Source organism: Chaetodon auriga, chromosome 19, assembly GCF_051107435.1.
Source record: "Chaetodon auriga isolate fChaAug3 chromosome 19, fChaAug3.hap1, whole genome shotgun sequence".
In the NCBI taxonomy this organism is placed as follows: Eukaryota; Metazoa; Chordata; class Actinopteri; order Chaetodontiformes; family Chaetodontidae; genus Chaetodon; species Chaetodon auriga.
In genome coordinates, this window is record NC_135092.1 from 17,273,011 (window position 1) to 17,286,899 (window position 13,889).

Consider the following 13,889-nt stretch of genomic DNA (forward strand, 5'->3'; position numbering starts at 1 on the left):
AAAGTTGTAGTGAAGTATTGCACTTTAGTACAGGTGCTTAATTACTTTCCACCTCCAATGGCCAGCACACACAGCCATACACTCCTCTTTTACTCTAATTTGAGTGCTGGACCTCTGCGGGTATTCTGGGACACAACAAGACGAGATACACCACTGTTCTGGCCCCCTGGTGTCCGTCCTAGTCCTGCGGTATCTTCTCATTCTGTAGTTTCGTATTCTACCCGCAGGGGCGCTCGACCACGAAGAAAAGGCCGGAAGTGGCGCATGTAGCTTTTGTGAAAGACGGCTGATGGAGACATTTTAAAATAAACACACAGCTAGCGGCTAACCGCTAACAGGGCTCGCGAAGGTGCGAGCACACTGCGCCAAAACACATTCAAATTCTTCCAAGTTGTAAATAAGTTAAGTATCTACATTTGTGCATCGTTTTTGCATCGTGAATCAAAGAGGCTACAAATTACCGACGATGTCGAAAAGTCTGACACTGGAAAAAGAAGAATATAACTAACGCCACGGTAAGTTACAACTAGCGCAGCCGCTTTAAAAGCTAAGTTGGCTATCGCTTTGACTGAGCTAACGTTAGCCCGTTGGCTGCTGACATTAAGCTTGTTACACCTCTGTGTGGCTAGATACTGCTTCCATTTATAGGATCTTGCGAGGCAGCTGTCCAGCGACCTGAACATTTACCCATGACTTGTCTTGTTCTCGCCAAGTTTGTGGAGTTTAAGGTTATGACCGAGGTTAGCTTCACTACGCAGCTAAAAGTAGTGACTGGATCCGAGCCTGTGTTAGCCTCAGCTAGCCACAGACACAACTAACTAAAGTCTTTAATTCAAGAAATCTTTTATAGTACAAACAGTTAGATTAATGTGGCTGAGGGTATTTAATAGACTTTCATGGAATCATTTTCAGGCTGTGTGAGACGTAATAAAAGATTAGAAAACAAAGTAAAAGTAACGTTCAGTGCTTTTAGATGCTAGCCAATGTTAATTGCTTACCAGCAATATCATTAACGGGATTTTCTGGCTAAATTGTTGCACATAAATTGAGGAGGTTATTTGTTCGTTTTTGGTATGGGAGCAGTCAGTAGTTATGCTACATGTTGATCCAGAACAAAATGTTCAAAATAAGATAAAAGTCGATGAGTTTCGATAGGAGGGAAAAATAGCTTGAAAATGCCACCAGTGTTTGCCATTGTAGTTGAACCGGAGATCTGCACGTTTAAAAGGAAATATTCACTCTATGTATTTGCCAAATGAGGATTGAAGTAATGGGAAAGACCTTGTATTTGATTATTTTCGTTTTTAATTTGCAATATTCGCACAGTTTAATTACAATTTTTACTGTAATGAAAGATTGTCTTGAAAAAAATCGAGTAGATATTAAGCCCAATGTTCTGAGACATCCAGCCTCCGGCACAGATGCTGAGATACTGCCCAAATTTAGACTGTGAATAGGAAATGGTCATATGTTTTTCTTCCAGCAGGTGAGCTCCTGTCCAGGCACATTGGTCCATGTTTGTTGGACCTTTGGGCTCTGGGCTCAACTAGCATGAAGATGGCTGATTCAGAGAAGGCAGAGGAATTTGTGGATGCTGAGTGCCCCATAGAGTGCCTTGATGAAGCACAATCAGCCACGACTTCAGTTCAGGGAGAGCAGGATGACCACCTGAAAACAGAGACCACCACCAGTACCAGCTCGCCGCCGAGGGAAAAGGAGGCAGACAGCCCTTTGAATACAGAGGGTGAACAGAGTCTCCTCTCCATGCCATGCCTGATGAAAGAGCTCCGCAGAGACTCCCCAGAGTCCCAGCATGCCTCAACAGGGAGTGACAAGCCTGTATCTCATCATATCTATGAGAGTGACTCCTCAAATCCCTGCATGCTCTCCCCCTCATCCAGTGGCCACCTTGCTGACTCAGACACACTCTCCTCAGGGGAAGAAGGTGCTGCTCCTCGTGTAGGAGAGGAAGAGGAGGGCAGCATGGAAGCTGCAAATGATCCTGGGCAGGCAACAGGAAGGCAAACATCTGCCACAACTGCAGGAGGGAGGAAGTCTCGGCGGTCACGTTCAGAGAGCGAGATGCCTCCTAATGCAATGGCTGCAAAGAAAAACCGATGCCAGCCTACGATGGTAGCAGCGGGAGGGCAGGAAAAACAAACCAATGGCAAGCTGGCAAAAGTGAAAGGTCACCGGAGCCAGAAACACAAGGAGCGAATGCGTTTGCTGAGGCAAAAGCGAGAGGCAGCAGCACGGAAGAAGTATAACCTGCTGCAGGACAGCAGTACGAGTGACAGCGAGCTCACGTGTGACTCCAGCACCAGCTCGTCTGACGATGAGGACGATGACACTTCAGGAGGTAGCAAGACAATCAAGACAGATATTTCAGGTAACATCTGATGTTCACCACACATTCTTTTATCTCAGTACTACTACTACTACTATTACTACTACTACTGTCCAGGGTAATAGTAGCTGCCACTTAGATATCCCATGTAATGTGTTACATAGTAATAGAGAAACATATAGTCTTATAATGATCAAAGATGATTAGACATCAGAGTGAAACCCAGAGCTTAACAATAAACGGATGCCTGCATGGCTTTAAATTTTCAGACAACCCAAACCAAATTTTTCATTTGCAGCATACAGTAAGAAGATGTTATGTGGCTTTACAAAGCCTTTTTACAATGTCAGAACTGTATAAGCACTGCTTTCTTTGTGTTTGTCTTATCAATCACTTTCTTTTTTTTTGTTGTTCTCTCACTCATCATGTCTTCATTCACCCTGCCTTTAGATACCTAGACTTTATGTTTAGACGGTCCTTTGCCCAGTCACTTGTAGTAATACAATATGTGTTCTGTTGGGGCTTTGTCTCATCGTTTGCATGCTGTGGAAGTCTAGTGGACGTTTCTTCAGCTCATGGAATGATATATACAGAGTTGTGTTAATCTAACCTATATTGTGAGTTCTGCAATTCAACAAGTGGGCCATTTATATCCTCAGCCTTTGCTGTAAATAGACAATGGTGTATGATCTCACTGTGCTAGTTTGAGTTGCAAGACTCATTTAGTTTATCCTGCTTTTCTTTCTCTGCCTGTGGCTTCTGAATATTCCTTAAGTCAATCATACACTGCCTACACAGGAGGCAATGAGGCTTTTTACAGTCGCAAACAGGTGGTTCTCTCTCCCTCTATAATCTGTTACCTTTGATGAGTCAGATAGCTCTTATGTCATCAACTAGAAAATATTAATGCATATAAATCTCTGAGTGAGGATGGGTGTATGCTGCAGACTAAAATCGGGCACAGAGGAGACTACAATGAATAAACACTGACAGTATGGTCAGCACACTGGCCCAATGTTTCTTCTTTTAGTTAATCTAATGTTTCCTGATGATTGTAGAAGTCTCTTGGGTGAGTTGATTTCTCCATAAGTAGCTATGAGCAGGGTGATATTTACAGGCCTGCTGCCTGCTGCTGTTGGTGGAGAACTCACTTTGTTTACTTTAGACTGACCTTTTCACTGCATTTCTTAGTATATAGCTGCATTGTTCTGGAGGCAATTTTTCTTCTCCATTATGTTCAGAGTTTAGCTTGTGGTGCGTCAAGGTTTTTGTTTAACAAATTATTGTTTAGTGTTTTTCTAGAGTGGAAGTAGTCTTAAGATTTTTGTTCGAGAGGTATTACAAGGTGCCTATTTTGGTCGATACTAATCCTACCGCATATTTTACAAAGATGATGGTTTTTCAAGAGCTATAGTTAGACATATCCGTTGACCTTCAACATAGGTTGTCATGAATTTGCCTCAAATGGCTGCATTTAACTCAGAGTCTTTCCACTTAACACATTTTCCAAACCACAGTCAATGAATCAGTCGCCCAAGACATCAGTTACCAGACATTAGGGATCCGTACTACATGAGATGTTTTCAACCATTTCTACATCCCGCACACAGATTTGAGTGCTACAACTGCATGATGTAGTCCATCAGCATGAAAGAGTCGATCTGCACGTAACCAAAAAACAAACTCATTTTCTCTTTAATACAAAAGTCCACCTCCGAAGCATGAAAGTGCTACTGTATTTTCTTATGGCTTGGCCTCAATGTCTTTAAAGCTGGCTTCAGACGTGCATCGGAGAGATCCAGAGTGGGCGCCCAGATTCATGGGCTGCTGGACAGCGGTACGTGGGACAGGAACGGCATCGGCAGCGTTCTGGAGGAGGCCATGACGCGCTTTGCTGTGATGCAGCGCCAGACTGAGGAGCGCTTCCGCATCTGGATGGAAAAGCTTGCACACCTCGACTCGGACAACGACTCGTCCAAACGCTCAAGTGATGCCCTAGAGGGGCAGCAACAGGGGGCACGCCCATCCCCACCCAGTTCCTATTTGCCATCGTCAGAATCTGCAGAGACTATGGCGGCCTATATGTTGGCACGAGAGAACAACAGTCTCACCCCCGCTCCTATAAATAACAACAACATCCTACCTGAAGTGGTCACTCAGAATGGGAATCTAGGTGTTCCAGACCCCGGTCTCTTGAATGTTTAGATTATACTTCTACTTCACTCCTCGCTGTTTCATACTTTGATCTTACCAAGTGTAGAGCTAGTTGGTGCAGGAAGCATGGCAATGGGTATTAATAGGTAAATGATGTGAGGTCACTAAACAGACACACCATCAACAGCAGCTGGGCCTGAGCTGCTCATTTGAACTTGACTCTGCAGACCTGGGGCCCAGTGCATCTGCAGGCACTGAATCACTGTGAGATTTGACATTCTGAATAATTCAACTCACCTGTTTGATTTCTGCAGCATCTGTGACACGGACATGGAGCGTATCTCAATAGACTGTTGAGTCAGGGCTGTTATTGTATTGCTTAATGTATGGCTTGTTTTTTTTTGTTGACCAGCTGTACACACACACACACACACACAAAGAATAGCTCATTATGTCATTCATACAGACTGTGGATTACAGCACCTGGGCAGCCATCATGACAGTGCTAGGTGGGGTGCTGCTGCTTAATAGCATGTGCCTTGTCATTCTGACTTCATGCTGGGAACGATAGAGCATCATAGCACTATTTCTTTAGAAATGAGGTTCAACTCTCTACATTACCCTTCTTTCTCCTGAACTCTTTGCACTTGTAAATGGTTCAGGACTTAAAATCTTGTGACAACCTTTCTTTTGGTGGCATAGCTTTACTAACATCAAAACATTTAAATACAGATTTGCCTATAAATATAAACACCATATACTAACCCACATGATTTCTTGCTTTTCGTAAATAGATTAGATGCGTTTACATTTTTTTTTTTTATGTTTGCCTTTGTTGCATTTGCTGCTATTGCTGCCTTTGTGCAGTAACAAGAAACTAGTGAGGGAGGACTGACTCCCAATGTTTATCTTTAGCAACCTATGTATAGATTATGGACATCAGATAAGGCATGGGTTCCTATGATGTGGCTATTAGCTGCAATGTCAAGAGCCTCAAATCTTCACTCGCATAATATTCGCCTAGTTAATCTTTTATTTGCACTGGTCTGCCAGCTTGGCCTGTGTCTCCACAAGGCACTGTGTGTTCTGCAGCTTGACTTTAAACTGAAAACCCAGGCATCAAACTAACAAATTTACAGCAGTAACGGCTGCAGTAAGGTGCATGGCAATGTTTACTGATTTCCTAAAAACTGACTGTGGCCTTCTCTGGTTCAGATCCTGTGGTCTATGAGGTGGAGACCCTCCTCCTCAAACCTCTCCTCAAACTACTTTTACTGATGTAGATGACCATAGTGTCACAGTTCGTAACACTGCTAACACTATCGAACCATCACAGACACTGATGAAGGAATCTTTGGCCTAATCATATTTATAGTTAGGATGTTTAAAAAAAAATTGTTAACATTTTCTGTATGTGTATATGTAGCCCTATGACTGTCAGTTTTACATAACTGAAAGCTGGAAGCATCGTTTCCCCACCTGTTTGCATGTGATTATATTAGTATATAGAATGTGCAAGGCCAAATTAGTTTTCATCAGCAGCATGTGTGCAAGGTGCAGCTTTGCTTATGCTGATAAACGGTGACTGACGGTACATTTTATCTATTTAGTTGTTTTCTCTTGGCCTAATGGTTTTGTTTCAAATTGTGTGAATATTGGTGTTTTTGTTTCACGGTGCATACTTATTTTGGGTCTAAGTGGATCCAACAACTGCTGTCCTGCATTTCTCAAAACTAAAATTACCTTTAAATCAACTGTTTTGTCAACACGGTAAAGGGAGCCTCGCGCATACAGTCACAAACTGTGTGCGTTCGAAACAACACTAAGGACAGTCCATTGTTTACCAAAGAGACTATCCTGGTTTACATTAGTCCTTTTTCTATCTTTAATACATGGCCTTTACATTGGCATGTCCTCGGTTTCTCTGATAACCCTGGTACCTGCCTATTTTATCCCAATCAGCTATTCATAGGCTGTGTTCTCTCATAGTACATGCTGTCCAGACGAACCCCCTCACACACACCCACAGACTTGTCTGGATAGCAGTGTGTGTGTCTCTCCCAGGGACTCCTTTTACAGGGTAGAACAAAGATACATTTTCCGTTCTTCCACAGAGTTATTCTTCTGTTTGGCTTTTTATTATCCCACAACATTTCATTCACTGAGTAAGATCATTTTAAAGTGTTTTGTAATGACTGTATTATAGTGTCGTTTTTATGTGAATGGCTGTTATTTTAAAAGCAATAAATGAAGAGGAAAAAAAAAAACTCTGCTGAAAAGGGCTTATTAATGCACTGCAGACACAACCACTCTCATAGTGTAAGACCTTACGAGTGTAGCTTTGAAAAGTGGTGATAACCTGAGAGGCTTCTCGAAGCGTTTCACTTGATTGGTGTGATCCTTTGCATCGGGGTGTTTCCTTGTTATATTGTGGATGCTGCAGTTAGCAGGACTATGGATGCAGTGGCCAGCCTCTGTTCCAAACAGTCTCACTGTTCTCAGGCATGATTTGAATAATGAAGTGTTTTCTTTGTTTTCTGCAGACGGGCCTCCAGTAGTGGGTCACTATGATATTTCAGACACTGATTCTAACCAGGAGAGTATGAGTGTGGAGACAGTCCGGCCCACGGTGATAAAGCATGAGCTTAAAACACACAGAGGCCAGGATATGGCAGCTCACTCTGGGTGTATAAGAGCTCTGAGCTCTATCTCAGGTCAGTTACAAACCCGGTAAATCCAAACTGATAAATTTCCACTGCTCTCAGTGAGGACAGGACATTTAGAGGCATGGGTGTCATCAGTAAGCCACGTGCTATGTGGGGGAAGCGGTCTTTTTAATCTCAGCAAGACACCTTTGAAGCACTGCTGCCTTCATCCCACACACCACCAGCTTGCATTTGGGGCTCTGAAGTCTTTCTGCCTTGCTTCGAAACAAAAGAATTGACCTTTAATAACTGACTAGCCGGCATTGTCAAAACATGAATATGAAGTCCACAATTTATGTTTTGTCCAATGTGCCAGTCCCTGCTATCCAGTCAGCTTTTCAAACAGAGTGTGAGAGTCATCATTGTTTTCTTCTTGTCTGTGTCAAAGCAGCTGCAGTCTTTATGTGTCAGCAAGGCCTGAAGCTCTCTGCTGCCCCGGCCCTCCTCACAGTGCGTGACTCTGTTCCTCTTATTTGTTTCAGGCCACATGGAGGCAGAGCTGTCGCACAAGGAAAGTTCTCAGCACAACAAGGGCCAGATTAACATCGCTTCCTCTGACAGCGAGGTGGAAATAGTGGGAGTGCAAGAGAAAGCACGGTAAAGACTTTCTGTGGGGACACTGACGGTGTGAATTCACCCCCCCCCCCCCCCCCCACGCTTTTATGGTTTTATAAATGAATTCAATTTTTTTGCTCTCTCTGTGTCTGAATCCAGATGCGCCCACCCATGCGGCGGGGTGATAAAGAGTCTCTCCTCCTGGAAGGAGAGCTCAGTGGAGCAGTTAAACAGCACAAATCAACCACAGCTCTGGACTTCTGTTTCCCCTCAGCCCAACTGGGTTTCCCCTCCCGAAGTGGTGGACCTCACACTGGACGAGGACGCCGGACACAAATACCTACTTTAAACAACTTGTACACTGAAGACTCCTTGTTTCTTCCTCTCACTCCTCCTCCTCCTCCTCATCCCTCTTGCCTTGCCTCCATGCTACGGCTGAAATCCTTCCTGTAGTTGCGGCCTCACCTTTAACGGCTCGTGGACTCTTCCTGCTCCAGGGCACTGTTTGTTTTTAACTTACTGTTAAACAATCACATGTATCAAAGCCATTCTACTGATGTGATTCCCCGATCCTGGCTTGTCAGCTCTGAATTTAGTTGTAATAAAATGGCACAGCACTTCGAGTGCAGTTGGAAATGTATGTATGAGGGATTTATCTGTTAATGATAGCAATATCCTACCTTCATTTAATACCTCAGTTACCCCTTGTTAACAGATGTAGGTTGTCATGTTGTGTGCTTGCAAGCTGTACAGTGAAAACTTCAAGTTGCTGCTTGAGAGCAGGTCAGTATCTCGATGTGGCTGTTGACCTGCTTCACTACAGACTGAACAGCTTATTTTCAGACTTGATTTGGCATTTTTATCTGCGTTCACCTGCGCTCAAGACAAAACGGCAGCTGGTGCACCTCCCGTTGTACAGTAGATCATAGATTGATGGCAAAGCTTGCTTTGTACCTGTCGAGGATCAATTTTGTTTTCAAAAAGTCTCACCACTGGTTTCACACTTCGGTCTGCAGATCGCTTTGCTTTACTCTGTCCAGCATGGGTGCAGCCTGTGCTCTGGTGCTGTCGGGGAGGGTTTTGGTTTATCTTAAAGGAATGGTTTGACATTTTGGGTAATAAGCTTATTTGCTTTCTTGCCAAGAGTTAAATATAAGGCTGAAGCCAGCCGTTGTTTAGCTTACCTTAGCACAAAGACTAGAAACAGGTGGGAACAGCTAGCCTGGGGCTGCCCAAAGGTAACACAATCCACCTGAAAGGCATCTCTTCGGCTCACTAATTAACGTGTTACATCTCACTTTGATTAATCCACTCAAAAACCCAAAGTAACTACACTGATTCACTGTTTTCAGGGGGCTATGTGCCGGACTGTTCCTTGGCCAGGCGCAGTCATTTCCCAGAGTCTCCACTGGTCGCCTGTCAGCTCCTCAGAGCCAAGAAATAGTTGGACAGAGCGAGGCTAGCTGTCTCCAGTCCACGCGCTAAACTAACCTGCTGCTAACTGGGGCTTCATATTTAATGAATAGACATGAGATTCTCTCATCAAGCATTCACCCTTCAGCAGAAAGCCAATAAGCGTATTTCCCTGCGTGTCTTTTGAATTAAAGTCACAGCTTTTGTGTCTGTTACAACCATATGACTAAAGGTTTTTCCTTTTTTTTTTTTGAATCAGAAAGGAACTGGTTGAACTCAGACTCTGAGGGAAATACACAAACACACTACAAAACCCGACTCATTTCTGCCACAGCAGTACGGTGTGTGGTGGTGTACTGTTGATAGAAATGACGCTTCTTTTGATTTGTTGGAAGCCACGGAGTCGGAGAGCGTCCCAGGTGATGTAGTTATCAGTGAATGTATGAGCCTGCAGTGCTGACTGGGTGCACTTGTTATTTTCATGCTTATCCTGAGTGGATGCAATCACCTTTAAACCTCTGGGGACCCCTTTATAACAACTGAGGAAATGTATTTTCCATCAAATACTGCAAAGCAAAGATCGCAACATGGCCTGAATGCCTTGAAATGTGCACTATTTTCTTTTAGAATTGTACAAAGCTTATTCTTTTACCTTACAGAGCAGTGGATTTTGCTATCTCAACAATAAATATTTTAATAATAGATGTGAATTTAGCGCACATATAAGAAGAGTCAAAGTGGTTTGGAGTTTGTGCCCACATGTGGGACGTTTATAGAAGAGTCTTTTACTGTATGAGCTGTTTTTAGCCTGATCCTCAGGGCATGCTTGCGCTCTTCCCCTGTGGTCTTCTTTTCGTCCTCATGCAGTACTGCAGCCACGCTGGTCAATTTTCTTTATGAATGACCCAACTTTTAACGCTTAAGATTTGTTTTATTGCGTATTGAATAACACCTACTTTCTTAAGTGACGCTTGAGAATTGTAGAATCAAATTATTTTACTTCTGCTGGTCACAGAAGGGAAGGGAACTAAACCAAAGTCTAAATGGAATTTATGTTTTTAGTTTGTTTTGTTGCCCCGATTGGAAAATTGCTTCCTGTCTGTTCTTTGAGATTTGCTCTGTAAGTGGAAATCTTTTCATTTGGAAGCATTTGTTGTGAACTGAATGACGTGATTTCTGTTTCAAACTCATGATACAGTTCAGTTTAGTTCAGTATAATGTGATTCTTTTTGTTTTCCTTTGGCCAGTTCTTTCCACTATATACAGCTGCCACTGTAAAGACAGTCCTGTCCCCACACCACTTCTGCTCGCAAAATCCATTTTGCTACTGTTCCTTAGGATCATTATGAAATGTTAGTAAGACTCTTTAGCGATAGAGGTTTGGTAGAAAATTCGGGCAGTGATGCTCGATTATGGTTGCACATAGCATGTTTGGTCACATCTTTAACCTCAAGTCAGATATTATCCTCATTACCAGTAATTTAGCCTCGCTCTTCTGTTATTTTTTTTTTTGTTTTATTTCACTGTCAGTATTTTAAATTAACAAAAAAAAAGGTGTTTATTTTGTTGCTTCTGCAAAAGTCCTTGACTTCCTTGAAATTATGTCTGTAGAACAAAAAGAAACTATTTTAAAACTAAATAAATAGAGCATTATTTAATGACCCTCTTGTACAGTGATTCATTTTCTCGTCGCAGTGGCTCATTTCACGAGCTGGCTGTGCCGTCTTTGCTCGTGCGCTGTGACTGTTCGGATGCCCCGGCGTCAAGCTCAGGGAAGGAAAATTGAAGTGGTGAGGATCTGTCTTTGTTGTTTGATTTTAAGTCTGATGAATCAGTGTCTCCGCGGCTGTCAGAAGTAGCCTAATTGGAACTGAAGTCTATGAACTGAAGACAATGACATTTGCGACGTGTTTTTCATCCTGTCAGACATCTTTAAATACAACTTCGGCAAACAACTCCCACTTGAAAAGGTTCTCCCTCATATTTAAATATTTTAATAATGGCCGCATGCTGACAAATGTACCTGAATCCTTAAGTCTATCAAAAAATGTTTTACACAAGCACAAGGTACAATACTTAATAAGAGGTCTCATTGTTTTCTTTCATCCAGTAGCCAAACAGTCTAGACAACTGCCCCGCTGTGAACAATACAGCCTCACCCTCACACACAAAAGTGGCTCGCCGGGTCAGAGATCACACTGTGACACCTGCCGCTAGGGGGACATATGGAGTTCACATGAAGAGGACAATGAGGGAGTGGAGAAATTCAGTCTGTGGGGCCCTTCTCCTAAAACCAAAGCCCTTTAGCCAGCTCTTTTCACCCTCGGGGCAGAACATCAGCTGTATGCTAATTTTTACAGGGCAGCGGTGGCCTCACAGAGCAGCGAGTGTGCTGGCTCACTCTCAAAAGCTAGAAATAAGTATCCATCCTCTTGCAGATGTCTTTTTAGTGTTGAATGATGGAGCTTTAGATTCTGTGTGGTGCAAGTGCTGTTCCAGGTTTATTCAGGGTGACAGCTCACTGGTTAATGGCTGCTCCAGCCACGACCGGAGGGCTCCACACTGACAAAAACAATGCATGTGACTACTTCTTTTTGCCACTGAGCATAACATACATAACATTTTACCTGCTTTATAAACCAGCTTCCTTCTGTAATGAGTCTTGTTTGAACTCTAGTGAATTGTTTCAGTCTTTTTTCAAGCAGAAGTTGTGGAAAAAATCCAAATCTCCTCTGGTTCAAGCCTCTCACAAGTCAGGACATACTGCTTTTCTTTGTCATCATTGTAAACTGAATATCTTTGGGTTTTGGGAGTTTTGTTCAAACAAGACATTTGAAGACATCACTTCGGGCTCTGGGGATTTCTAATGCACTTTTTTTTATTTACATTAGACAGACTAAGCAGTAAAATGGAAAAAAGAATCCATAATGAAAATAACTTAATTGCAACTCTGAGAGTACTTAATTGTTTGTTGACATGTTGCATTGAAACTGAAAGCAATGTGACTTGTGAACATGAGGGCAGACTGGAAATTAATTTTTCAAGAAAATCCAATAGTGCAGTCCTGATTTCATGCTGAGCATTCTTGAAGTTTTGTAGTATTAAGTGATTGTTTGTTTCATATCAAAGGTCTGTTACGTGTGAATAAAGGGAACTGATTGCAGTAGTTTGACCTTCAGTGATACTAAAGCACTGTGAAAGGCTCTTTGTGTGGCACAGCAGGCTTAAAGCATTAGATGGTGGGAAATGGAAGACGAGGACATATGGGACTAAGAGTTTTGTGACCCCCTCAGCCTCCTTATGCCCATCTGTTCCTCCACCCTTCAGGCTCAACACTTAAGGCAGAGAGGCTTTCAGGACACAGACAGTCTTCTGCATATCTGCTGTACAGAAACAGTTCAACATAGGGAGGGGTTGCATTTCAAAGGAATTGTGGTCCCAAATTAAAGAAGATTAAACCACAATTTGATTTAATCTTAAAAAAAAAAAAAAAAGAAAAAAGAAAACACTCATTTCCTGCCATTCTAAAATATTTAAAATTCACTAACCCATGGGATGAACATTTTCTCTTTTCTCATTATATGTAATGCCAAAGTTTAGGGATTAATAATGTACAACCACAACCTTACATACACAGAAATCTATGCATTGTATATCTATGTCTATGCACTTTCCATATTGTTGCTTGTTGTTGCTCACATTCTGGCAGGACTTTAGCACGTTGCCAGACAATAATAATTCATAAAACTATCATTTTCATAACACTTTTATAACAATTATCACAATTGACAGTGATACAGGCTGTGATTATGTATGTAATTTATTTATTTTGGGCAGTGGTGCACTGAAACTGAAAATAACGTGGAGGTGTGGAGTTAGAGAGAAGTGAGCTTACCAGACTTCTATGGCAGACTCCCTGTATCTCCCTCAGGCTAAAGGCCTGCGGCTACGTTACCCAGTACTGGCATAACACACTGGAATCTGCAACTGAACTGTTGCCATTTGAGTTGCATTGTGGGTGATGTAGGCAGCAGGGTTTGACAAGGAAATTTCTATTAGTGCGTGGAGTTTGGTGACCTCATGTAAATGCATAGCTCTGCAAAACTACAACATCAACGGAGTTTATCAGCCACAATGATAAAAAACAGTTGTGATGGTATGCAGGGCCTTTAATCTTAAATAAAGCATTATATTATCTTAGATGATCATATGGTTTTTTTTATATATATATAAAATCAATGTAACTGGCTGGATGTGGTGGAGTGGAAGTACAACATAAATTGGACTACTGGTACCTCAGAGTCGTACCTCAGTGCAGTACTTCAGTAAACATGCTTAGTTACTTCCCACCATGTATTAAATTAGATCATCTTATTGATCCTCCTCTTCCGACCAAGTGGATCCTCTGTCCAAACTTGTGGACTCCTCAGTGAGAAATAGCCAACACAGTTATTATGAAATGGTGTTGCATTGATATACATGCAGATGCTAAATATAAGACTGGTTACATCATGTAAATCCCTGCATAAATTTGCACAGATCTAAAGAGCCGCAATCACAGAAACAAATGTGTCGGTTTGCAAGGCCTTCAATCTTTAATAAGAAATCATATAATATAAATTGATCATACATGTTTAGGTAAATCAGGTTAACTGGTTACTATGGCTGGTAAATGAATGTAGTCCCAAAACAGAGCGAAGAGGTCAGCACTTTTT

At 42.3% G+C, this 13,889-nt stretch overlaps 1 protein-coding gene across 4 annotated transcripts; it reads left to right on the forward strand.

The window, feature by feature from the left end:
- The first annotated feature begins 296 nt into the window (after nt 1–296).
- On the forward strand, nt 297–10,835 carry ark2n (arkadia (rnf111) N-terminal like PKA signaling regulator 2n). 4 transcript variants are annotated; one of them, XM_076757864.1, is made up of 5 exons: nt 297–515; nt 1,484–2,389; nt 7,045–7,215; nt 7,689–7,803; nt 7,921–10,835. In XM_076757864.1, the coding sequence occupies exons 2-5, from the start codon at nt 1,552–1,554 to the stop codon at nt 8,108–8,110; spliced, it is 1,314 nt and encodes a 437-aa protein (XP_076613979.1). In that variant the 5' UTR covers nt 297–515; nt 1,484–1,551; the 3' UTR covers nt 8,111–10,835. The 4 variants fall into 4 exon arrangements, with proteins under 4 accessions (XP_076613979.1, XP_076613980.1, XP_076613982.1 ...); XM_076757865.1 differs by having other exon boundaries at nt 1,487–2,389; XM_076757867.1 differs by lacking the exon at nt 7,045–7,215.
- Nucleotides 10,836–13,889: the final 3,054 nt, after the last annotated feature.

Coding starts and splice junctions, on each gene's coding strand:
- ark2n (XM_076757864.1), top strand. CDS start 1,552: ATGAAGATGGCTGATTCAGAGAAGGCAGAGGAATTTGTGGATGCTGAG. Junction 7,216..7,688: donor AGCTCTGAGCTCTATCTCAG/GTCAGTTACAAA, acceptor TATTTGTTTCAG/GCCACATGGAGGCAGAGCTG. Junction 7,804..7,920: donor GGAGTGCAAGAGAAAGCACG/GTAAAGACTTTC, acceptor GTCTGAATCCAG/ATGCGCCCACCCATGCGGCG.